The sequence below is a fragment of the Acipenser ruthenus genome, chromosome 34, assembly GCF_902713425.1.
Source record: "Acipenser ruthenus chromosome 34, fAciRut3.2 maternal haplotype, whole genome shotgun sequence".
NCBI classification, from domain to species: domain Eukaryota; kingdom Metazoa; phylum Chordata; class Actinopteri; order Acipenseriformes; family Acipenseridae; genus Acipenser; species Acipenser ruthenus.
This window is the reverse complement of record NC_081222.1, coordinates 1,182,826-1,207,500: the sequence shown is the minus strand read 5'-3', so window position 1 is coordinate 1,207,500 and position 24,675 is coordinate 1,182,826. Positions and strand designations below refer to the sequence as shown.

Here is a 24,675-nt window from a genome sequence, read left to right as displayed (position 1 = left end):
CGATTCGGGTTGGGGGGGGGGGGGGGGGGGGGGGGTGGGGGGGGTGCAATTAAACAAATGTAAGTGAAGGCAGCTTAATAATGGAAATCGTTCATTCCGGGACTTTACTAAATGAGGAGCTGTCTGGTTTGAGGAGGATGAGCGTGGATTATCCCAGCAAATCTCTCCAGTGTCTATCACAGGTCTCTGCTATTAAATAAGAGGTTGATTGAATTCCTCCGCAATGCAACCGATCCAATTGCCCTTCGTCCTGTTTTGCTGAAGAAACGAACTGACTCTTCACAGTCACGCTTGCCTTATCAGAGACACAATCACGCACAAGAGGGGTCAACCTGTCCTGTCTGAATACTGACCGGCAAAGCCTGCTTTGTTTCAGACACTAGACCAATTTGCGCAATTCAGCTGATCTCATATCTCTATCTCCCCCCCCCCCCCCCCTCCCTCTCTCTCTCTCTCTCTCTCTCTCTCTCTCTCTCTCTCTCTCTCTCTCTCTCTCTCTCACACTCTCTCAGATGCTTGCTGCTCGGCGCTCTCCCCCGTCTCTCTCGATGACATTTACTGGGACCAGTGTGGATCTCTCAGCCCCAGGTAAGAAGCACCGAACACAAGGTCCATTTTTACTACAGGGCTGGCGTGGATCCGTACTAGACTAGACTGTAGCTCAACATCCCTGTGCTTTACCATGCGTCTCTCGCGCTTCGTTATGCTTTACTATACCTTCCTGACCTTTAACGGGATTTTAGTATAATTCTGTATGATTACTGTGCCATACGCTGCTCCCCTGTGCTGTACCCTGCTCCTCTGTGTTTGCCGGTGCACCCCTCTGTGGCTTGACGTGTCTATTCCCCGCAGGTGCGAGGGGTTCCTGAAGCGGCTGGCGTGTTTCTATCGCTGCTCCCCGGACGCGGCTCGCTGGCAACACCCCTCCCGACCGACAGCCATCCAGGCCGTGCCGCTGTGCCTGCGATTCTGCCAGCAATGGTAAGACAGCCAGCCACTTCGCTTGCCTATCAGAAGCGAAACTCCAGACACACAGCTTTTCAACTCAGCCAGGATACAGAGCAGCAAACAGAATTGATAACCTGGTTAGAGAACCGGTGTGCGCTCAGAGATCACAAAGACCAGCTTCACACACACTGTTAGGTAAGATACATAAGACAGGCACTTGAGTGTGCCAGCGAGACAAGCTCCCCGAATCCTCTCCGTCCCTGAGCTGTCTCCCAGAACACGAGGTAACCGATCCCGGTCCGATTTCTGTTTCTAACTAGGTGCCACATTGATGCGTCTAGTTTCCTAACAGAATCACTGCATTGAAAAAAAATACCAGTAATATGTTTGTTCTGATATAATCATTTTTTTGGGTATCCAACGACTTTAATCTAGGCTTTGCTCATTCAATGACTTTTTTTTTTTGATTGTTAGTTTCTTGTATTGTTGAACCCGTGTCTCTCGCGTGCTGAGTGGCCGGTAACAGCAGTTCTCTGATGACGCGGCGGTCTCTGTGTTTGTGGTCCGCAGGTTCGACGCGTGTAAAGATGACCTGACCTGCGCCAGGAACTGGATGAGAGACACTCCGACAAACAACTGTACCGGAAACTGCGTGACCTTCCAACAGGTACGAATCCAGGCCTGCCTACAGACTCGCTCGTTCAGCCTTTTCCTGAGATTTTCATTCTTAATATTTTTTTTTTTGTGCTCTGACGACGGTTTGTAAATTCGAACAGGCTTGAAATTTTTCAGCTTGGCTGTCTATTCGTCCATTGTACAGCTCATCAAAAGACACTCTCAGTAACAAAACGACACCACCTGTTCCACTGTAAAGCGAATTCGATTCGGGCTGTGGGTTTGTTTTTGTGTGCTGTGTCTGTGTGTGGTTGATCTCTGATGTTTTCTCCAATGGTGCGTATTGTGGTGAATGAAAAAGACATGCAAATTAGGGACATCTGGCGGCCTTGTCATTGTCTGTGCACGAGACTGATTATTTCTCTGATTTCCTGTAAAGAGAAACACTAAAAGCAACTATATTTAATAACAAGCATTTGGACTACAAGTCCTTCTCGAGGGCTTTAATACATTGCAGTATTTATAGATTTGAATGCATGTGTTGATCCCAACTGTGGAAAGCATTGCAGTGGATAATAAGACATGGAGATGGGAGCCACAGAAATGCTCGATTATTATTTATTTCTTAGCAGACACCCTTATCCAGGGTGACTTACAATTGTTACAAGATATCACATTATTTTTACATACTCATTTATACAGTTGGGTTTTTACTGGAGCAATCTAGGTAAAGTACCTTGCTCAAGGGTACAGCAGCAGTGTCCCCCACCTGGGATTGAACCCACGACCCTCTGGTCAAGAGTCCAGAGCCCTAACCACTACTCCACACTGCTGCCCTTTACAGTGGTTTGATTTCATACACATAACTAATCAAAACTACAGAAGCTCTGTAGCCAGACAGACCGACATCACCTGCCCTCTCTTTTTTTTTTGTTGGTGTCTGTGGGCTCCAGCAGAAGACAATGCTGTGGTGTCTTTCAGAAGACTGTGGGCTCCGGCGGAGCTCAGAGAGAAAGCCTGGTAGCCCTGGAAAGTTTTACCAGCCTGCTGCTGCTGCGGTTTCAGCTGAGAGCTCAGTGCAGCTGGGTGAGGGCTGCTGTCAAGTCTCATCAATCTACCAGAGACTGCAGGAGTTGCACATACTGAAACACAAACAAACACCCACACACACACACACAAACACAGAGACACACTAAGCCACACACACTGAGACACAAACACAGACACACTAAGCCACACACACAAACATACAGAGACACACACAGAGACACACTAAGCCACACACACTGAGACACAAACACAGACACACTAAACCACACACACACACACACACACAGTGACACACTAAACCACACATACACACACACGGCCACACACTATTTACCCTGCATCGTTTTTTTTTTTTTTGCAATCAATGAGCGAGTGCAACACATCTCCCGAGAGCAGGGTGCGGAAACCGAGACATTTCTTTCACCTAGTGTAGCACCAGTTTAAAAAAAACACACGCACACAAAAGACACATTTACTGCAACACAGGTTTCTTACCAAACCCGCGCAACACAGGTGAAGACCGACGGAACACATCTGATACCTGCAACGCCTTGAACACTCTCTGATCAGGACTCAATGATTCTCAATACCGCCCCCCAAACACAAAATAAAAGAAGAATGCAACAGCGCTTCGCTCATGCAGTAGACATGAGCTTCTTTACGCTTAGCTAGCCCTTATCCCTGCATCCCAGAGCCCTCTCTAATGCTTCTGACAACCCCTCTCAGCTGCCAGGACGATTTTATACAGCGAAAGCCTTCCAGCACCTGGGTCTATCAGAGGCAGGAGCCTCTGCACTGATGTGACACGTTCAGCACAATGAAGTTAACGGTCTTAATCAGCAGTGTGGAGTCGTGGTTAGGGCTCTGGATTCTTGACCGGAGGGTCGTGGGTTCAATCCCAGGTGGGGGGGACACTGCTCCTGTACCCTTGAGCAAGGTACTTTACCTAGATTGCTCCAGTAAAAACCCAACTGTATAAATGGGTAATTGTATGTAAAAATAATGTGATATCTTGTAACAATTGTAAAGTCGCCCTGGATAAGGGCGTCTGTTAAGAAATAAATAAAATAATAATCAAGCTGGAAGAAAAACGCATTTGAAATCACTGCTTCGTCCTCCAGGAAAGAAACGTTTAATACAGCAAATAACGAGACAACGCAAAATCGCTTCTCTTAGCGATAGTGGACGCTTAAAAAGGTGGGACCGGCGATACTTGTTAATAAAGCGAATGAGGTTTAACAAAACCGTACAAATTAATTTGACAGCATCAAAAGCTGGACCAGCGATAAGGGTAATACAGCTAAAACAAATGATTTGTTTTAAAGTTAATAAATCTAATCATAAGTTTATTTTTTTTAAAGCAGTAGCAAGAGGGTCAATAAAGCTTAAAAAAAAAAAAAACTCCTATTGCATAGCAGTTTCACCCATTCCAGGTTTTACTCCAAGCTCGATTAGCCCCAGTGCGTACAGGTAACAAGCTCAGGTGTGTTTTATTAAACTCTCACACTGCTATGCAACGGGAGTCTTATTCCCATCCCTGCAATGTACGATCCCTCCTTGACAGCGCTGGTTTGTGTTTCTCAGATGTACGGGGGAGGCAGGGAGCTGTGCCAGTCTCTCTGGGGGGACTCTTTCCTCGCGGTCCCGGAAGAGGAGGGGTCCTGCGCCTGCCTAACTCTCAACGCCTCGGACCAGGAGGTGATGGAGGCTCTGCAGGGCCAGGAGGGGAGCCCTGAGGAACTGGACACTACCAAGACCGGGCTGCCCGTCCGCCCAGCCCCCTGCGGCCAGCCCCGCTCCACCACAGCGCCCCCTCTGTCCGGGAGGAGACAGCGCAAGAGATCCGTCTTCATTGAGGATGTGGAAGGCAGCGGCAGCGGGTTTTAGAGCCTTCTGGAGCTCCAACGAGCAGGGAAAAATAAAGCATTGCATCGATTCATTCATAGATTTAACTGTATTAGCTTTTAGTCATTTCAAAAGGGCAGACTGAAGGATAGCAGGATGCGGGCGGAGTTCAGCCTGTCTTAATTTAATTAACCCCCACAGATGTAAATCCCACCTTTATTTTGACTCGGCCACAGATCTTACAATAAAGACAATACACTAAATCTGAAAAAAAGCCTATATTAACTAAGGCAGGCTCATAAAAACACGACAGATCACCCAGACTGAGCAGTGCTGAATTTAGAAGCGCTAAAAGAAACGCACTATAGTTTATTTTAGTATTTAAGAACAGAACACAGAAACTCATAACTTATCAACATCATCATAATCTGTCATACTGTGTGCAATTATATATAAATCTCACTGTTTTCCTTTATATCAGAATGCATTCCTTTCTCTCTTGTGGTGTTTGCAGTCTGAGGTTTTTTTAACAGACCTTGTAATAAGTTGCTACTGAATCCTGATCATAACGAGAATCATACCATGTAAATGTAATGGTCATATTACTAATAAAATAATATTGGAAACCAAACTCTGCCGACTGCTGTGTCATGAATCGGAATGGCGTCTCCGGATCACAAGACGTTTTTGGAAGCAGATAAACGTTCTAACACAGCCGGGCCTCGTACCGTTCCTACGCCAGCGCTGGACTCAGAGTGACCCTGACTGTGTAGCTGCTGTGGTGTGGCTCTGGGTGGACGTGCAACAGTGTTTTTGTAACAAGTGCTGAAGGCAAAGTTTGAGAACATAGCTGACCAAAAACAGCCTTCACTGGCCAGTGCAGGGGTGCACCTTCCCAACGTGATCACTCTATAGGGCGATGCTAAACTTTTGGGCATAGCTGTACACTGCTTACACCACGTCTGCTTAAACAAACAACTTACGCAGCTGCGATCTGCACAGAACTGCAGACTAGAGAATACAAGAGTCACTGAAAAAGCACTGAAAGAGAAGCCATTGAGATAAAAAGGCAGCACCCCAATATTTTATAGATCTGGAGCTCACTGCAGTCTGGGTCAAGATCCAGCTCTTTATATTTCTTACAAATGCAGCTGACCTCCGTCTGCAATAAATACCAATGAGAGAAAGACACAGACAGAACCTGTATGTACTTGACTTGACAAGAAATTAATCCTTTAAGATTGAGGTATGGGCAGCGGGTTTAGATTTTACACCTGTTTGAATGTTAAAGTTATTTATTTGAGAACATGTTGGCGTTACAAGATTGCATGTATGTGTTATTTAAAAAAAAGGTAATACAAAGATTTATTAAATAGAATCATTAAAGTTATGAACGAACAAACAATCGCCAGATGAGGAGAACAAGCTCACCTTTAAGCAGAGACAAGGCAAGCCTCTTCCCAAAACATTGACATCACGCTTATTTTACTACAGCTTGACACACAGAGAGAGAGAGAGAGAGAGAGAGAGAGAGAGATGCACGTACACACGCAAACCCGTTCTGCATTGCAACACCAGTTACCACTGGAAGCTGTGGTCTAACCCAGCGTGCAGAGGCTGGCGATTCCCGGGCAGTTCAGTCTGATTGCATCTCGACTGTTTCTTACGGACGGCCCAGCCGCTCTGAAGAGGACCCGGCCCAGCACGGAGCTACAGGTCCCGGACCGTCTCCAGGGCTCGCTCTGTGAAGTAGCGATGGGGCAGCCTCTTGGCTCCCTCGTCGTTCTTCTTCCTCCCGTAATACGACAGCACGGAGGAGCAGTTCTGTTTGGCCGCTGTCGCCTTCGCACCGCCCTCATCGTCGTCATCATCATCCCTGCACAGGGGACGAGAATCTGGCTTTATTCATCACAGACAGACAGAGGCCCCACACGCCTGTTCCACTGGGAGGCTGGCTCATTCTTCCACGCCAGCTGCCCACCTTGCTTCGTCAGACAGCAGGCTTGTCAGCTGCTTCTTATTAACCCAAAATTAAAAGAACAGGTAGCGGGGTTCGGAAAAAATCCAGCGTTCCACGTCCACGTTTAAATAACGTACCTGTAAACCTTTCATCGTGAATATCCCGACAACTTTTTTTACACAAAAAGAGCTGTGAAACAGACTTCAAAAGCTGTCAGGATGTTAAGGATGAAAAGAAAAAAAAAGACAAGTACCTTATGCAATCAGTTAAGAACATAAGAAAGTTTACAAACGAGAGCAGGCCCCATTCGGCCCATCTTGCTCGTTTGGTTGTTAGTAGCTTATTGATCCCAGAATCTCATCAAGCAGCTTCTTGAAGGATCCCAGGGTGTCAGCTTCAACAACATTACTGGGGAGTTGGTTCCAGACCCTCAAGTCTCTGTGTAAAAAAGTGCCTCCTATTTTCTGTTCTGAATGCCCCTTTATCTAATCTCCATTTGTGACCCCTGGTCCTTGTTTCTTTTTTCCCCCAATCAAACTGCTATTGAAATGAACAGAGCGCTCCCCTCTACACTTCGGACCGGTCTGTTGCATGCTGCACGCCTCGCCTAACTGAAATCAATGAGAAATCGGACTGAGCCGTCATGTCATTTTTCCATCGCCTTTTAGTTTATAAATCAAAGCGTGTTGCATAAATACACACGCGGTGCGGTCCACGTTCCTGTTTACATGACGGAGAAAGCGAGATTAAAAATTAATACAATTCTTGAAATCACAGGGCATACCTCACAGTACTTCCAATTATTATTATTATTATTATTATTATTATTATTATTATTTATTTCTTAGCAGACGCCCTTATCCAGGGCGACTTACAATTGTTACAAGATATCACATTATTTTTTTACATACAATTACCCATTTATACAGTTGGGTTTTTACTGGAGCAATCTAGGTAAAGTACCTTGCTCAAGGGTACAGCAGCAGTGTCCCCCACCAGGGATTGAACCCACGACCCTCCGGTCAAGAGTCCAGAGCCCTAACCACTACTCCACACTGCTGTACTTCAGTGTTCAAACAGTTTGTCAGTTCTGTACAGAATTATATTTTCCAGCACACTGTAAAATCCGGCACTATTTACTGGTCCCAAACAATGCTGGATTAGACAGGTATTTACTGTATTTGTCAATATTGCCTCTGTTGCTTGCAGGTGTCAGATATGTTGAAGCACAGAGGAACACAATCTTGTGTGTGTGTCTCTGTGTGTGTGTGTGGTTTAACAGAGAACATCCTAAAAATCGACAACACATGAGATTGTCTATGATGATGCATGGCTTTATGGGTCACCCTGTACATTTTAAATCTCAGAAATCTCTACAGAGTACTTGGCTGTTTTCCAGTCAACAATTTCAGCGTCAGCTACTTTCTTTCAAGCCATCATTTCAGCGTGCGCGGTGTAAACAGGGGCCAGTCTGTACCGACTCCCCCCCCCCCCACAGCAGCTTGAGACTCGGACAGCGGGCGAGCAATCGGAGCCCAAGGTCGTCCGAGAGATCGCTACCGCAGCAGAACAGCCCGTCCCTATCACTTTACTGTGCGCAGAAAGGGCACAGACAAGACAACACTGTTGCAAATACAGGAGCTTGGGGTTATCACAGGGGCAACGTGGTCGTTTGCAAAATTCGACAACGCCAATAGCTACTGTTATTATCTTTAGCCCCGACTGCAGTCCGTACAAGAATGAACACTGCTGCAAAGGACAAAGGCACAGGGAGAATTGAACTTTACTAGCATATTTATAGCAAAATTGATTTGTAGATCAAGTGGCCATTCTTTATCATTTTAACAAAGAACAAAGTGAAAATTCAAAGCTGCTTTGTCGTACAGATTACCGCAGTGTGCGCCTCAATATAAAAACAGCATAGCAACTTGACCCATTCCTGCTTGAGGAAAACTCATCTGAGCTTGTGGCCAAAAATATTGCATCACCCCTGATAGAATTAACTCATTTTGCTTCTTAAAGTCCAATGAAAGCTGCAGGATCATGTTACGTTAACATATTGAACAAAGTTTACAAACAAGGAGGAGGTCATTCGGCCCATCATGCTCGATTGGTTGTTAGTAGCTTATTGATCCCAGAATCTCATCAAGCAGCTTCTTGAAGGATCCCAGGGTGTCAGCTTCAACAACATTACTGGGGAGTTGGTTCCAGACCCTCACAATTCTCTGTGTAAAAAAGTGCCTCCTATTTTCTGTTCTGAATGCCCCTTTATCTAATCTCCATTTGTGACCCCTGGTCCTTGTTTCTTTTTTCAGGTCGAAAAAGTCCCCTGGGTCGACACTGTCAATACCTTTTAAAAAAAATTGGATATGAAATTAACTGGGCGTTGCTGCACACTTACTGTTATGTAAACACTAAAGAGGACGTCTGTATTTGACCTGCACATATTTAGACAAAGACATAAAATTCTGAATATGTGTAACATTAAAACATGAAGCTATTGAAAACGCCTGCAATGCACTCTCTCAGAAGCAGAGACAGCAGCCGCAGAGTCTCATATCGCTCCTACGTGATTTAAACACGGCACAGACTTGACTGGAAACAAATAATGTCAAAACTCTGTGGGCAAAATCTCTAATCTAACAGCTGACAGAAAAAAAAACAATCGCACACTTTGTGATGGTGAAGGTCAGGTTGATAAAACTCGCTGTTCTCATCTCCTTTCCCTGTTCAGCAGCCTGTCAGGGCAATTAAACAGGGGGGGGGGGACGACAAGGTGAGGGGGTGGGGAGTTGGCTGCTGTGCACGACCGTTTTGCTCCAAAAAAAAAATCCCCCAGCTGGCAAGATAAAAAATACAAGCGCTTGGAAAAGAGAGAGGCGTTGTTGTGAAAACGGGGAGAGATAGGAGGCTGGGAGCCAGAGAGATCCTGCTTTGTGATGCTGCCAACTTCATCTGCAGATTATTTTTTCATTCAAAATAATAGGGGCTATAACACCTCCCCCAATCATTGTGTCAATGACGTATTCAGATTTTGTGTGTTAAGGAAGGGGGGGCCAACGCGGGTCTGGAGAGCCACAATCCAGCAGGTTTTATAGGACCCCCTAAATCATCCATTTCTAAAGAATGCGAGATGATCAATTTAGCAAGTTAACATGTTCAATTAAATCAGGAGTGGTCAGCTCTGATCCAGGAGAGCTGCAGAGTGTTCACGTTTTTCTTCCAAATTCTTTCCAAAATTACTTAATTGAACAAATTACTACTTAAATTGAAAAAGAATGACTGCTTAACTAGTCAATTTAATGGTTTTTAGGGCTACCTACGAAACCAGCTGGACTGTGGCTCTCCAGGACCATGTACATTTGGGCTCAGAATGCTAAAGAAATCTGGTTAAGAAGGAGAGCCCCGCCCACACAAAACAGCCAGGGTCTTTGTATTCATATTCATTATATATATATATAATTATTATTACTATTTTCTTAAATACAATGACACATCACTCTCATGTGGTGTGTCGAAGCGGGGTGAGCATTGTCGTTCACTTGAACAAAAAAACTCTGCCTTCCGAACACAATGGAGCTTAAACAAAAACAAGAAGAGCGAAAACATCACGTGCGTGCTTCAGCTAGAGCGTGTGAAAGAACACCAGGACACAGACACAGCGGAAGCCATTTCCCGTTCAGTTTCTTTCCTACACAGTTTCTTCCCTGTGATTTGGTTGCTGTTGTAATCGAGTTGTCTCAGGAATCCTCCTCCCGAGTGGAGGGCATGTGTTATTTTTTTGGACCAGGCGTGCAAGCCTGGCTAGTTGTTATTATTATTATTATTATTATTATTATTATTATTATTATTATTACTATTATTATTAATTTCTTAGCAGACGCCCTTATCCAGGGCGACTTACAATCGTAAACAAATACATTTCAAGAATCACAGTACAAGTATTAATACAATTAAGAGCATGATAAAATACAATGGCTTTGGTTCTAGCAAGTACAAGAATATGACAAGATACGATTCAATAACAGAGCAGATAACAGTGTCAGTGATAGTTACATCAGGATATAATGAAATACAAAAATACTACAGATTAAATAACACTTGACAGATTACAGTACTCTAAAGGATTAAATGCAGTAAAATAGGGGGCAGATAAGAGCAAGTAAAGCGCATTTAAGGAAGAGTGATAAAGTGTCCAGAGGGAAAAACAGAGGAGTTCTACAGGTGCTGTCTGAAGAGGCGAGTCTTGAGATTAGCTCACCATCCCCGATACACAAGAACGAATGCGTTTAAACCAGGACGGCTGTTTACACACTGTAGATAATGCTAATTCAAGTGAGGAAATCTAATTGAAATGACAGAACACAACAGCTTTCTTAAACAGGGCCCTTGTGTTTTTACACAGCATGCTTCAGCTGGCAGGCGTGTGTGCACACACAGCTCTGTGATCTGGCTTAACAGACACCGGACTAGCACTATTTTCAGAACAGAAAATAGGAGGCACTTTTTTTACACAGAGAATCGTGGGAGTCTGGAACCAACTCCCCAGTAATGTTGTTGAAGCTGACACCCTGGGATCCTTCAAGAAGCTGCTTGATGAGATTCTGGGATCAATAAGCTACTAACAACCAAACGAGCAAGATGGATAAAGACAGGGTTATTTAACACCACAACCCTGCTAGCACGTTGGCTCAGGAGTTGAGTTTCAGAGCCGAGCTGGGTGCTGCTCTCACCTACCAGTGTACCGGCACAGCCTTGCTATGCAGGAGGGTCTTGGCGGTGCTCCAGCTGAAACGCACGAACTGCGGGTATCCGAACACGGGGTCCAGCTGCTGGGACAGCCAGGCTTTGGTTTTGGGGTCTGGGGGAGGAAAAAAGGAAGGAGGAGCAAACTGTTACAGGGTCGAAGATCTAAAAACGTATGCATTATTAAAATAATTTTAAAAGACGCAAACACGCCCACAGACAGACAGATGCACAGCCATGGCCCAAAAGCATTGCATCATCCTGTAGAGCGAACTCAGTGTGCTTCGTAAAGAGGAATGAAACCTGCAGGACAATGTGACGTTAACATACTGAAATCACACACACCGCCGCTTTGGAGTTTTCCAGATACTTCATGAAGAATTAACAAATTGAAAAATATTTTTCAACATGAAATACTGGTGTGCTACTAGCATGGCTTCCGGCAGACTTTTTTTAAGAGATCTAAAATTACGTTTCTATAGTTTTTGGAACTTCTGAAAGTTCCAAGCCACGGTGCACGGGTCGGAACACCTCTTAGCCAATGAGATTGCTCGCTGTATTTTTTTTTTTTTAAAACCAGCCTCACCGTTGGGGTATCCGGAGCCATACTTCATCTCAGCCTCTCCCAGATCTTCCACAAACGTCCAGTCCTTCACCGCGTGATCCCTCGCCACCTGCAACCCAACCAGCACCGCAGGAGCGTTTCATATGTATTTATTTCTTGCATTTATAGAGCACTTTTTAGAGAAAAAGTATCGCAAAACACTTTACAGTGCATAGCAGAAAAAAAAGCAAACCACAATGCATTTGTATAGCAGGTCACAGATACCAGGCTGTGTAAGGAGGCTGTGTGGTGCAGTGGTTAAAGAAAAGGGCTTGTAACCAGGAGGTCCCCGGTTCAAATCCCACCTCAGCCACTGACTCATTGTGTGACCCTGAGCAAGTCACTTCACCTCCTTGTGCTCCGTCTTTCGGGTGAGACGTAATTGTAAGTGACTCTGCAGCTGATGCATAGTTCACACACCCTAGTCTCTGTAAGTCGCCTTGGATAAAGGCGTCTGCTAAATAAACAAATAATAATAATAATAATAATAATAATAATAATAATAATAATACCACTGCCATCGTCAGACCATTTAAAAAAAAGACATTAAAGCCCACTAAGATATGAAAGCCATTTCTATAAAAGTGCCTTTTAGTCTTGATTTTTCTTGAACCACAGAAAGAAATTCTTGTTTGAATTATTTCAATTCAAAATCAACATCTCTCTCTCTCTCAGCAGCTGAATCCTTTCCTCCCCCCCATCTGCTTTGACCACACTGCCTCCTGCTGGCAGGAAGAGGATAAGCAGGAGGACAACAACAACCGACTGCGATCCAAAATACAAAAGCTTCACAAAATAAAACAGGCAATCAAACCCACGGCAATCAATAGTCATTTTTGTTACATCTAGTCTTATTTTGTCCCTTGGACCTTAGATGGTTGCAACTCTTTTGCAAATACTCAGAAAAGCACTGTGGAACATGTGCAGATGCGGTTGCTTCTTGAATGGTCAACACTGTGCCCTCCCTCCCTCTCCTCACCTTGGCACAGATACTGGCAGCGCTGACGATGGGGAACAGGGAGTCCGCCTTGGGTCTGACAGTGACCTCCACCCCCGGGAATCGCTGGGACAGCTTGTCCTGGTACTTGTCAGCAGGTCCCACTGTGTCCACAAACACCTGGAGAGACAGAACCCACGAGAAAGCCCCAGGAGTTTAAATGACGTCTCAATCCTGAAATCCCAAAACGTGCTTCCACAGCTGTGCGTTATTATAAAAAGGGGCGTTACTACACAACGCAAGGGTGGTTAGTTGATTATGGCTCTTACATCTGCCACCACAGATTATTATTATTATTATTTATTTCTTAGCAGACGCCCTTATCCAGGGCGACTTACAATTGTTACAAGATATCACATTATTTTTTACATGCAATTACCCATTTATACAGTTAGGTTTTCACTGGAGCAATCTAGGTAAAGTACCTTGCTCAAGGGTACAGCAGCAGTGTCCCCCCCACCTGGGATTGAACCCACGACCCTCCGGTCAAGAGTCCAGAGCCCTAACCACTACTCCACACTGCCGCCAGATCCACCGACTTGCCCCCCTCTTTTCATCTCTCACCCCTTTAAGCCACAAGGGACGATGCTAACTAGCTTATTTTACCCAAGGAGGTGCACAAAACAGGGTTTCAAACGCACAGACAGACAGACAAACAGAGAGAGAGAGAGAGAGAGAGAGGCCGGTTGGATGTGGCGCTCCGAACGGTCAGTTTCCTCCTCGCGAGGCTCGACTCGCTCTCGAATGAGTTTTAAGAAGAGCCCCTGTTTGCACAGCAGCAGCTGCACTGCTTCCTGCGTCGGTCCTCGCTGATTCACCTCTTTGAGCTGCACCCCGCAGTCCAGAGCATGCTGAACCAGCCCGATGGCTGCATCGTGAGACAGAGCGTTCAGGTTGTACTTGACCCTGTGGCAGACACACACGAAGGAGACAGTTACTGACACGCTACGCCTCCGCACACACACCTGATGTGAAAAGCTACCTGGGGGGGGGTTGGGGCATTTCGAAACCAATTCTGCAGACAGTTTCTACCCATCCCCCTATAGAATGAGTCGAACAAAACCTGCTGAATAATGTGATGCTGAAATATTGAATTGCACACCGCTTTGTAGTTTTCCAGATACTTAATGAAAAAGCTGACAAATTTATTTCTTAGCAGACGCGACTTACAATTGTTACAAGATATCACATTATTTTTACATACAATTACCCATTTATACAGTTGGGTTTTTACTGGAGCAATCTAGGTAAAGTACCTTGCTCAAGGGTACAGCAGTAGTGTCCCCCCACCTGGGATTGAACCCACGACCCTCCGGTCAAGAGTCCAGAGCCCTAACCACTACTCCACACTGCTGCCTCCCCTCCCCTCCCCTCCCCTTGACACATTATCTTCATAAGCAAAATATCCTACCTACTCAACTTTAGATAGCCAAGCCTGATTACAGAAAACAGATATATTTGTTTGTTTTATGGGTGGCTTTTTGCTCTTAATAAATTTCCGCCTTTGCACTTCGAAACAGAGTCCTATCAGGCATGGAAACAAGACTCCTACTGCACAGCAGTTTCACCCAGTCCAGGTTTTACTACCAGCTTGATCGGCCACAGCGTGCCCAGCTGTGCATAATAATCCTCATCGTGAAAACCAGGAACGGATCAAACTGCTATGCAACAGGAGCCTTTATTTGCATCCCCTTTGCCTGCGCTCCCTGGAGAGCGTCCTACCTCTGCAGCATGCTGGTGGAGATGGTATTGGGAGACAGGACCTGCAGAGCCCAGCCCACAAAGTGCTTCGCTTCGTCCAGCTTCACAAACAGCCTCTCCCTCTCCTCTTCCGACAGCGTCTTCGAATCTACACGGGGGGGGGAACGGCACTCAATATCACGCTGCAAGACCATCTTGATTTGTGAGACCAGACCACAAGGGTGGGGTTACCCTGTGACTGCGTGTACACCACGACAGAGTGGGGAGAGTTTAGCTTTTCAACGCACGCCGCAATGCATTCTGGTAAGTGTAGTCCTGCTGTGAAAGGTCAAACATACCAGAATGCATTGGGGTGGGAGTGAAAGTCTGAACTGTCCCTGTTTAGAGCAGTGGTACAAAAAAAAAAGGTTTTGCATCACCTAGAATTTTAGGATTGAGACATAAGAATTAATTTTAAAAAAAACAACAACTGTACGAGTATAATTTAAAACTCCAAAAGGATATTGCAAAAGTCTACCGGTAGCCTTTCATTTCATGTTAGATTTCAAAACGTCACATTTTTAAATTTGTCAGTTTTTTCGTTAAGTAGATGGGGAAAACTACAAAGCGACGTGGAATTCAATATGTTAACGTCACAACCACATCAAAACAAGGGCAACAACTCAGGTAAGACCACTATTAAATGTATTTATCTTAATGCTAGAAGTCTCAGAAACAAAATGTTAGAACTTGAAGCTACTGCACTTTCAGCAGGTTTCATTCCACTCATTTTTGCTTCATAAAGTTAATTCTATCAGGTGATGCAAAACATCTGGCCACAGCTGTATATGCATTAAAAAACAGATTTATAGATATCACACTTATTAGCACGGTACAGCTGGGCACACCGAGACTGAAGGGGGACATTTCAAAGCTGGACTAACGCACTGACCCTGCTTCAGGTTTGTACAGAGGCCAGTCTGTACGCACACAGGCACAGCGATCAACAACGCGACTCAAAACATTACCGTCAGCATCGCAGGCAGCTGCTCAAGCCACACAGCGACGAGCACACCCAGCCCACACGCAGACACGCCCGCTCCTTACCCGCAACTTTGAGATCCTGCAGGTGCGGCTTCATCGACACCGGGCAGAAACATATCCCATAAACCATGGGACCTGAGGAGGAAAGAAATCGAAAGGAGCTCTCAGTGCGGCAGGACACTCATCAGCACCCACTCCATGTCCCAGGAACGCCAGGGGCGAGCTTTGGGAATGGAATGGGAGGGGAGAGGGGGTGAGGGAACGCTGCCTTCCCAATTTAAATGGTCTCTTAGGCAGTAGCTCAGAAATTCTTAGCAGACGCCCTTATCCAGGGCAACTTACAATTGTTACAAGATAACACATTATTTTTACATATATGAATGAAATCTTATTTAACATCATGTAATCAAAAAACTACAAAATTATATTGCAAAAAACACCAAAATCTACAAGGGTGTAGGGCAGCAGTGTGGAGTAGTGGTTAGGGCTCTGGACTCTTGACCGGAGGGTCGTGGGTTCAATCCCAGGTGGGGGACACTGCTGCTGTACCCTTGAGCAAGGTACTTTACCTAGATTGCACCAGTAAAAACCCAGCTGTATAAATGGGGAATTGTATGTAAAAATAATGTGATATCTTGTAACAATTGTAAGTCGCCCTGGATAAGGGCGTCTGCTAAGAAATAAATAGTAATACGTTAAGGTGACAGGATTCAGCAGGTTGCTCAAGTTAAAGGACTCTGTAGGGGGCTGCAATGCTTGCGGTCATTTCTGTATGCGTGTGCGGCAGTGGGACAGTTCTCTCAGGGTTCGGCTTCACCTCGGGTCCCTTTCCTTATCCTTACCGAGGACGGGACCCCTGCCGGCCTCGTCGATCCCCAGACAGCAGTCCTCTGTCCGGCACACCTCCGGAACGACAGAAGCCAGCCGGCAACTCCTGGAATTGTCCGCTTCAAATTCACTCAGGTCCATTTTCTCTCACTGTTTACTGAAACGGAAACAGCAGACTTAACTTTGCTTCCCATGTCAATAAAGTTTTAACCCTTTTAAAAAAGGTACAAAGGCACACGTGGGATTTGAAAGAGTCGCTGAATATATGACGCGTATGTAAGAAACGCTGCCCATTAAAGACTTTTTTTTTTGTAAAGAGCAAAAAAATTAAAATGTTTTTTTTTGTGCATCATTTAAACTTGTCCACTTGCAAATAATTTTGAGCCATTTTGCAGCTTTCAGTAATAGTTTATGTTTTTATTTTATTTTTGTTTTATTTAGCCGACGCCTTTATCCGAGGCGACTTACAGAGACTAGTCTTAAATTTAATCATGGCTTAAAATTGCAAATGTGTAATTCCCCGATAAAAAACGACCTCAGAGTATTCATGACAAAAACAGCGTGCATAACAGCGTGTATTACTTCCAAACAACCGTATTAATCTAAACTTAACACCATTAAGCAGCGTACTCACACGTGAAAGGCTAAATAATGTCTAATGTTTAATGAAATTGTATTTTCTCTCTCTCTCTCCCGCACCATGCCCAGACTCCAGCTCTGCAAAAACATCCTATTCCATTTTACCCGCGCGTTTGTTGTTACGCCAGCTATGCGCTGAGGGTTATGGGAGTTGTAGTTTGTTGTTACGCCTGCTATGCGCTGAGGGTTATGGGAGTTGTAGTTTGTTGTTACGCCTGCTATGCGCTGAGGGTTATGGGAGTTGTAGTTTGCTGTTACGCCAGCTATGCGCTGAGGGTTATGGGAGTTGTAGTTTGTAGTTCGCGTAAAGTACGTTTCTCGAGTTGTTGTTAGTTTGAATACAGCACAGACACGTACAGTTTGTACTGTTCAGATGTCCTGCAAGAAGAGACTGCTGCTGCAGATCGGTTTGGGCAACACCACTGCATCTCTGATTCATATACTGAAATAAAACATGGAGTGCGCTAAGCAAATATCCATAGATCAATGTGTGAGTGTGTGTGTTTATGATATAGCGCCTTTCATGAGCAAGCCGTCCCAAAGCGCTTTGCAAAGCAATCAAACATCATAATAATAATAATAATAATAATAATAATAATACCAAACATGAATTACAACAATTAAAATGTCTATTTTCCAAGCGAGACTGTTTGTGTAAGAGACACGCGCCGAATGTCTGTACCACCTCATTTTCACCGGATCATTATACAGCGCTATAATAATAATTGCATTTAAAAAAGAATTAAAAAAAGGTATTTGTTTATTTATTTTCTCGTTTACTTATTTTTTTTTTTAAGTGACCCACTTCGATGCACACGTCGCAGTTCAAATGGCGTCAGCAAACGTGCAAGACCAATCCCAACATTTGCAAAAAAAACAGCCGCTAAACAGAATGCATGTGCACGGATATGTGCTTTGTTTTTTTAATTATATCCACGTTAGCTGGCTGACAGTATATAGATATTTTTGTGCAGCTGTCCCAATGCTGCTCCGTCAGAACATGAGGACGCTAGCAGCCCCAGTCTCGCGCGATGCCATTGCGTCATTATTATTATAAAAAGGGGGTTCTGGATTCGGCGCGTGCTGCCTGATGCACCAGATTACTTTCAAGTTCAAAACTGCAGCTTAGAGACAGAAGTATCGTTTTTGCACCACCGCTGACTGCCTACGACCGATAAGTATGCTTAGATTTTGAATTATTATTTTTTTTTTTTTTTGTAGAGTTGTATTGTATAATTGACGAGGGGTTTTATTAAGACGTTGCATCTTTGACGTGCGCCGTTGAGTTGTGCGTATTTGTCTTTCAGACTCGACAGTTGCAAAGCGGGTTAGTGTTTCGTACTGGTAAGCAGACAAAGGGAAGGCATACGTCTGTTTTAAAGACCAGCAGTAGCCCTTGTGTTAATTTTGAGCTGGTTCATTTTGGGGTCCGCACAGTCTTGCAACGCATTTATTTTTTTTACTGAGCTAACATTTATGAATGGGGAAAAATCTATATGCAGGAATTTCATACAAGGCATTCCTTTAGGGTTAAATTTACAACATGTTTTTGTGCGGGCCGCTACATTGAAATAAATAGAAAATGCGTCAGTTAAATTTCGGATCGTGTGTGTTACCATATTGCATGCAATAGAAATTGATTATAAAATGCTTGCATATCTTGTGTGTGTTACAACGAAGCAAAAAATAAGTCCATGGACTCTGCCTGAAATATGGCTGTGTGATTCTGTAAAGTAGAGAATGACAGGTTTGCCTACGATAGTCGTTAAGAACATAAGAAAGTTTACAAACGAGAGGAGGCCCCATTCAGCCCATCTTGCTCGTTTGGTTGTTAGTAGCTTATTGATCCCAGAATCTCATCAAGCAGCTTCTTGAAGGATCCCAGAAAAAATATATAATTAAAAAAAAAGGGCAAGTTGAAAATTGTCCAAAATGGGCTGTTTGTGGGAAAGATGAAAACGCTATACAAATTAGCCTTGTGATGTTTGCTGCGTTATCCCGAGTAAACATAATGACGCGGATTACTTTCCATATAAATAAAGCTGTACTCTAATTTAATGGACGTGAGAACACACCCCACTGCCGGCAGGTTTACTAGAAGCATGTTGCTGTAACTGCAATTTGCATGAGGCTTGGAATTTGAATGCCAGACTTGTTTAAGATAAACTAGAATCACCACTGCAATGCAGCCTGTAAAACGTTGTGTTTGTGTGTGTGTGTTGTGCTTTGCAATATCGGCAGCGTGTTCATTTTAAATGCAGAGTATCCTAAAATGTGAATGGGGGATGGATTTTATATTTCAAAGTAACTTTGAAATGGTCACGCATTACATTGCGGTTCTCCTGTTTCTTTTGGGGGTTGGAGTCGATTTCCTTTTTAAAACACTTTTCCCGAGTCCTTCGAAAGAAGCAGCATTTGTAGTTATTTTTTTTTAGAGAGACGGAATCATTCTCGCGATTGCTCGTCCGCTTTCTGCTGTGGGGAGCGCATTTTAAACAGAACACTGCAGACTTGCAATTGTGATCTGTGATGTGTTGGCATTTATTACATGGGAACGGGGATGGGGGGTGGTATTGATTTTTAAAAGGTGTCTGACCGCTAATGCATTTGAAAACTCTCGTTTCCTTGCATCAGGGTAACTTCGGGATGTCTTCCGGGAACGCTAAAATCGGTAAACCGGCTCCTCACTTCGAAGCCACCGCCGTGGTGGACGGACAGTTTAAGGACATCAAGCTTTCTGACTACCGAGGTACAGATTAAACTCTCCCTTGTAGAACAGATTGCAGCTGTTTGTGTTTCTGGATGCTGGGCGCGTTGCAAGCACAGACTCTGAAGCTGAGGGGACGCAGAGCTGCTTTGTGGTTTGGGACTTTGGTTTCAGGAGACCAGGTTTCAGTGCCACTGCGAGGCACACCGGGGGAGACTTGGGGGTTTGATACAGAAAAGCCGCCTCAAACTACAGCTCTGGACAAAAGTTTTGCATCACCTAGAATTTTCGGATTAAGACAATTTTTTAAACATAATTTTAGATCTTTTATTTAACATTGTGTAATCAAAGAAAATGCTAAATATGGCAAAAGTCTACCTGGAAGCCACAATAGTAATTATTATTATTATTATTTCTTTCTTAGCAGACGCCCTTATCCAGGGCGACTTACACTTGTTACAAGATATCACATTATTTTTACATACAATTCCCCATTTATACAGTTGGGTTTTTACTGGAGCAATCTAGGTAAAGTACCTTGCTCAAGGGTACAACAGTAGTGTCCCCCACCTGGGATTGAACCCACGACCCTCCGGTTAAGAGTCCAGAGCCCTAAACACTACTCCACACTTTATGAAGCAGAGTGAGTTCATTCTATAGAGGGGGGGGGGGGAGGGGGGGTGATGCTAAACGCTTGGCTTCAAATGTCTGGCTTTGTGTATCCCTCCCATGAAGTAATATTTCAGCGTTCCTTGATCTGGCGCTCCATCTCCACCGCGTTTTTCGTTTTTCGTTTTCAGGGAAGTACGTGGTCTTCTTCTTCTACCCTCTGGACTTCACCTTCGTCTGCCCCACCGAGATCACCGCCTTCAGCGACCGCGTCTCCGACTTCAAGAAGATCAACTGCGAGGTCATCGCAGCCTCCACCGACTCGCAGTTCAGCCACCTGGCATGGTGAGTGATCCCCGAACCCGAGCCCGGAGCAGAGCTGTGCTGCAGGCAGGGCCCCCCAGCAGCAGGCAGGGAGCTCGGGAGGGGAGTGTCTGTGTGCTATCTGTCTCTGCTCAGTGCAGGCAGGGCGGGTATCTGTGGAGTGCAGACGGGCATCCACGCCCGTGATAAAAGACTCTGGCTGCTTCAGAGCAACCGTCCTGCCCACAGGGAATGCAAACTCATCGGAGTGTCTTAACTAGGGACCCCAAATGTGCTCTATTAGATTTTGTAGTTTTGTTCTCGGCTCCTGAAAAGGTACAGATTTCAAGTTGGTTAACTTCATCTCCAGCTGTTTTTAAAGAGGTGAAAATGTTTCACACTGTCTTATTATTATTATTATTATTATTATTATTATTATTATTGAGTCATTTAGCAGACGCTTTTATCCAAAGCGACTTCCAGAGACTAGGGGGGGGTGAACTCTGCATCATCAACAACTGTGTGTAGGAGGCTGTGTGGTCTAGTGGTTAAAGTAAAGGGCTTGTAACCAGGAGGTCCCCGGTTCAAATCCCACCTCAGCCACTGACTCATTGTGTGACCCTGAGCAAGTCACTTAACCTCCTTGTGCTCCGTCTTTCGGGTGAGACGTAGTTGTAAGTGACTTTGCAGCTGATGCATAGTTCACACACCCTAGACTCTGTAAGTCGCCTTGGATAAAGGCGTCTGCTAAATAAACACATAACTGCTGCTGCTGCAGAGGCACTTCCAATAGGACCTTGTTTGTTTTACGTCTCATCTGAAGGACGGAGCACAGGTAGGTTCAGTGACTTGCTCAGGGTCACACACACACAGTGAGTCAGTGGCTGAGCTGGGATTTGAACCTCCTGGTATCGAGCCCCTTTCTCTAACCACCAGATGACCATCCTTCAGAAACGTGTCGCGTTTTTAATCCTGCCTCCTGTTTTTAGGATCAACACCCCTCGTAAGCAGGGGGGTCTGGGCTCCATGAAGATCCCCCTGCTGGCGGATCTCTCCCAGTCGATCTCCCGGGATTACGGGGTTCTGAAAGAGGACGAGGGGATCGCTTACAGGTGAGCAGGAGCGTCGCGTCCCAGGATCAGCGGCTTCCTTATCCGGGAGCGTTGCTGGAAGCACAGGATCGCTTCACCAGCTTTACTACGTGCTGCGATGAACTAGAAATTCATTTTGATTTATTTCTTAGCAGACGCCCTTATCCAGGGCGACCTACAATTGTTACAAGATATCACATTATTTTTACATACAATGACCCATTTATACAGTTGGGTTTTTACTGGAGCAATCTAGGTAAAGTACCTTGCTCAAGGGTACAGCAGCAGTGTCCCCCACCTGGGATTGAACCCACGACCCTCCGGTCAAGAGTCCAGAGCCCTGACCACTACCCCGCACTGCTGCTGGTTTTGATCTGTCTCTATATCCTCCTGTATGCCCTTCAGTCAAGAATTTTATTGCATTTAAATTTTTAAACAGTTTCTATGGAGTTTGAGAAGTCAGCCCTGCCAGTTTTTTATTTTCTTATTATTATTATTATTATTATTATTATTATTATTATTATTATTATTATTATATATACAAATTAAAACATACCTACAGCTCTGGCCCAAAGTTTTGCATAACCTAGAGTTTAGGGTTGAGACGTTCATTTTAAATTGAACTACATGAACACAATTGAGAGATTTTGTATTTAGCATCATGTAATCAAAGAAACTACAAAATGAAATCGCAAGAAAAGTCTACCGGAAGCCATAATAGTAACACAGCAGTATTTCATGTTAGATTTTGAAATGTTTCATTTTTTCAATGTTTTTCGCGAAGTATCTGGGAAACTCCAAAGCGGTGTGGAATTCAATATGTTAACGTCACGTTATTCAGCGGGTTTCGTTCGACTGCATGAAGCAACGTTAATTCTGATGCATAATGTTTGGCCGCAGCTGTTTTTGCATTATAAAACGGATTCACTGTCGGCATAGAGGCGGAGATGTTGACCCTGGCTGTGTTCTGGTTTGCACAGAGGCCTCTTCGTGATCGACGACAAGGGAATCCTGCGCCAGATCACTGTCAACGACCTGCCTGTGGGGCGCTCGGTGGACGAGACCCTGAGACTGGTGCAAGCCTTTCAGTTCACAGACCAGCACGGAGAAGGTGAGAGGAGGGGGGAGGGGGAGGGGGAGGGGGAGGGGAAAATGGGGGAGGAGAGAGGGGGGAGAGGAGGAGGAAGGGGAGATGGGGGAGGAGAGAGAGGGGGAAAGAGGAGGAGGAGAAAATGGAGAGAGAGTGAGGAGGGAGGGAGAGAAGGAGAGAGGGGGAGGAGAAAATGGGGGAGGAGAGGAGGGGGAGATGGGGAGGAGAGAGAGAGAGGAGGAGGGGGAGATGGGGGAGGAGAAAATGGGGGAGGAGAGAGGGGGAGAGGGAGTAGGAAAGGAGAGGAGGGGGAGGAGAAAATGGGGGGAGAGAGGAGGGAGGGAGAGAAGGAGAGAGGGGGAGGAGGGGAGGAGTCTGCACACACTGCACTGAACATCAAGCGAGGCCACGATGAACAGTTTGAATGTATCGTGAACAACAGAGCTAGCACACCATGATCGTATTGCAAACATTACCAAGAAAATATACCACTGGGTTTGACAGACCAAGAGCCCCGAGCACTGCGCAGGATCACTCTGTGAGAATTAAAAAGTGGCTACTGCTCTTTGGAGATCTGTCGTGTGAAGGATCTCTGATTTCTGATCTGCAAGCCGGTGCAGATTCTAAAGAAAGCCCATCGCATCTCTAGAATTTTTTTTTTTTTTTTTTTAATGATTTCCTACAGCAGGATTCAAAGCGCTGCACTTCAGCGTGACAAAGCAGATTAATTAAAACTGAGCAACAGAACATGCAAATGAGACTTATTTTTATCAGCGACGGTCTGGAGGTGTGTGTGCGTGTGTGTCGTACTTGCAGGTGTATATTTAGATAGACACATTAATAATTACACATGCACTTTCCACAGTTTCACATGCCTGTTTAACCCTAGCCGATGGGCTAGTTCTTAACGGGGGGTAATGGATTTGAATTGTACCTCCCAGTTGCTCCTGTGCTTCACTGAACTGGTTTCTGTCGTTCTTTCCCCAGTTTGCCCAGCAGGCTGGAAGCCGGGCAGCGACACCATCGTCCCCGACGTGGATAAGAGCAAGGAATATTTCTCCAAGCAGAAGTGACGCGAGAGCGACATCCGTTCTCTGTGGGGTAGCGAGCACTGATCTGACAAGGGCGCCCCTTGTGTTCTAGCGAGGCACTGCACGCTGAGACCTCAGGGCGTCCCACTTAAGTATTTTTCTTGATTTGTAAGAATGAGACAAAGTGTTAAGTTTGTGCCTGAAAAATAAAAGCTGACATTTCAAAACTGGTGCGCGTCTGTTTTATAATATATGTATATGTGAGTGTGTGTTTTAGATCTGTCTGTCCTTGATTGGGTAGCAGTCTTAACATACACTTCTGTAGGCATGGCAGATTGTAATACAAATATTTATTTCTTAGCAGACTTACAATTGTTACAAGATGTCACATTATTTTTTACATACAATTCCCCATTTATACAGTTGGGTTTTCACTGGAGCAATCTAGGTAAAGTACCTTTTATTATTATTTGTTTATTTAGCAGACGCCTTTATCCAAGGCGACTTACAGAGACTAGGGTGTGTGAACTATGCATCAGCTGCAGAGTCACTTACAACTACGTCTCACCCGAAAGACGGAGCACAAGGAGGTGAAGTGACTTGCTCAGGGTCACACAGAGTCAGTGGCTGAGGTGGGATTTGAACTGGGGACCTCCTGGTTACAAGCCTTTTAACCACTGGACCACACAGCCTCCTTACTCCAGCCACCTTGCTCAAGGGTACAGCAGCAGTGTCCCCCACCTGGGATTGAACCCACGACCCTCCGATCAAGAGTCCAGAGCACCTAACCACTACTCCACACTGCTGCCCGGATTTTAGGTTTTAGATTTTGGTTTCTCGAATTGCGTTCCGTGTGTGTGTGTTTTAATTAAATATTCAGACCGCTTG

At 45.0% G+C, this 24,675-nt stretch overlaps 3 protein-coding genes across 4 annotated transcripts in view; 2 read left to right on the top strand and 1 right to left on the bottom strand.

Moving 5' to 3' along the window:
- Positions 1 to 5,089, top strand: part of LOC117962300 (riboflavin-binding protein-like) — a gene marked incomplete at its 5' end in the record, with an annotated part of 5,524 nt that extends 435 nt beyond the window's left edge. Inside the window, 4 exons of the mRNA XM_034913739.2 lie at positions 513 to 588; positions 853 to 981; positions 1,519 to 1,615; positions 4,198 to 5,089. Coding sequence (XP_034769630.2) covers positions 513 to 588; positions 853 to 981; positions 1,519 to 1,615; positions 4,198 to 4,500 — 605 coding nt within the window. The remainder of the gene's footprint in view (positions 1 to 512; positions 589 to 852; positions 982 to 1,518; positions 1,616 to 4,197) is intronic.
- A 646-nt stretch (positions 5,090 to 5,735) lies between these two features.
- Positions 5,736 to 17,098, bottom strand: LOC117965643 (ribonuclease H2 subunit A-like). Its single transcript, XM_034910527.2, has 9 exons — positions 16,952 to 17,098; positions 16,332 to 16,474; positions 15,553 to 15,624; positions 14,488 to 14,614; positions 13,584 to 13,671; positions 12,748 to 12,885; positions 11,751 to 11,838; positions 11,156 to 11,279; positions 5,736 to 6,334 (listed from the first exon to the last, which is right to left on the bottom strand). Exons 2-9 carry the CDS (start codon positions 16,456 to 16,458, stop codon positions 6,169 to 6,171), a joined length of 930 nt encoding a protein of 309 aa, XP_034766418.1. The 5' UTR covers positions 16,459 to 16,474; positions 16,952 to 17,098; the 3' UTR covers positions 5,736 to 6,168.
- An 882-nt stretch (positions 17,099 to 17,980) lies between these two features.
- On the top strand, positions 17,981 to 24,014 carry LOC117402025 (peroxiredoxin-1). 2 transcript variants are annotated; one of them, XM_059007064.1, is made up of 6 exons: positions 17,981 to 18,134; positions 19,591 to 19,705; positions 20,464 to 20,617; positions 21,565 to 21,687; positions 22,647 to 22,777; positions 23,744 to 24,014. In XM_059007064.1, the coding sequence occupies exons 2-6, from the start codon at positions 19,603 to 19,605 to the stop codon at positions 23,827 to 23,829; spliced, it is 597 nt and encodes a 198-aa protein (XP_058863047.1). In that variant the 5' UTR covers positions 17,981 to 18,134; positions 19,591 to 19,602; the 3' UTR covers positions 23,830 to 24,014. The 2 variants fall into 2 exon arrangements, with proteins under 2 accessions (XP_058863047.1, XP_058863048.1); XM_059007065.1 differs by lacking the exon at positions 17,981 to 18,134 and adding an exon at positions 18,282 to 18,300.
- The last annotated feature ends 661 nt before the right edge of the window (positions 24,015 to 24,675 follow it).

Excerpts from the sequence above, each read along its gene's own strand:
- LOC117965643 (XM_034910527.2), bottom strand. The coding sequence starts at position 16,458 with ATGGACCTGAGTGAATTTGAAGCGGACAATTCCAGGAGTTGCCGGCTG. Across the intron at positions 14,615-15,552 it reads GCAGGATCTCAAAGTTGCGG|ATTCGAAGACGCTGTCGGAA; the intron begins GTAAGGAGCGGG and ends CCCCCCGTGTAG. Across the intron at positions 6,335-11,155 it reads AAGGCTGTGCCGGTACACTG|GGATGATGATGACGACGATG; the intron begins GTAGGTGAGAGC and ends TCCCCTGTGCAG.
- LOC117402025 (XM_059007064.1), top strand. The coding sequence starts at position 19,603 with ATGTCTTCCGGGAACGCTAAAATCGGTAAACCGGCTCCTCACTTCGAA. Across the intron at positions 19,706-20,463 it reads CAAGCTTTCTGACTACCGAG|GGAAGTACGTGGTCTTCTTC; the intron begins GTACAGATTAAA and ends TTTCGTTTTCAG. Across the intron at positions 21,688-22,646 it reads GACGAGGGGATCGCTTACAG|AGGCCTCTTCGTGATCGACG; the intron begins GTGAGCAGGAGC and ends TGGTTTGCACAG.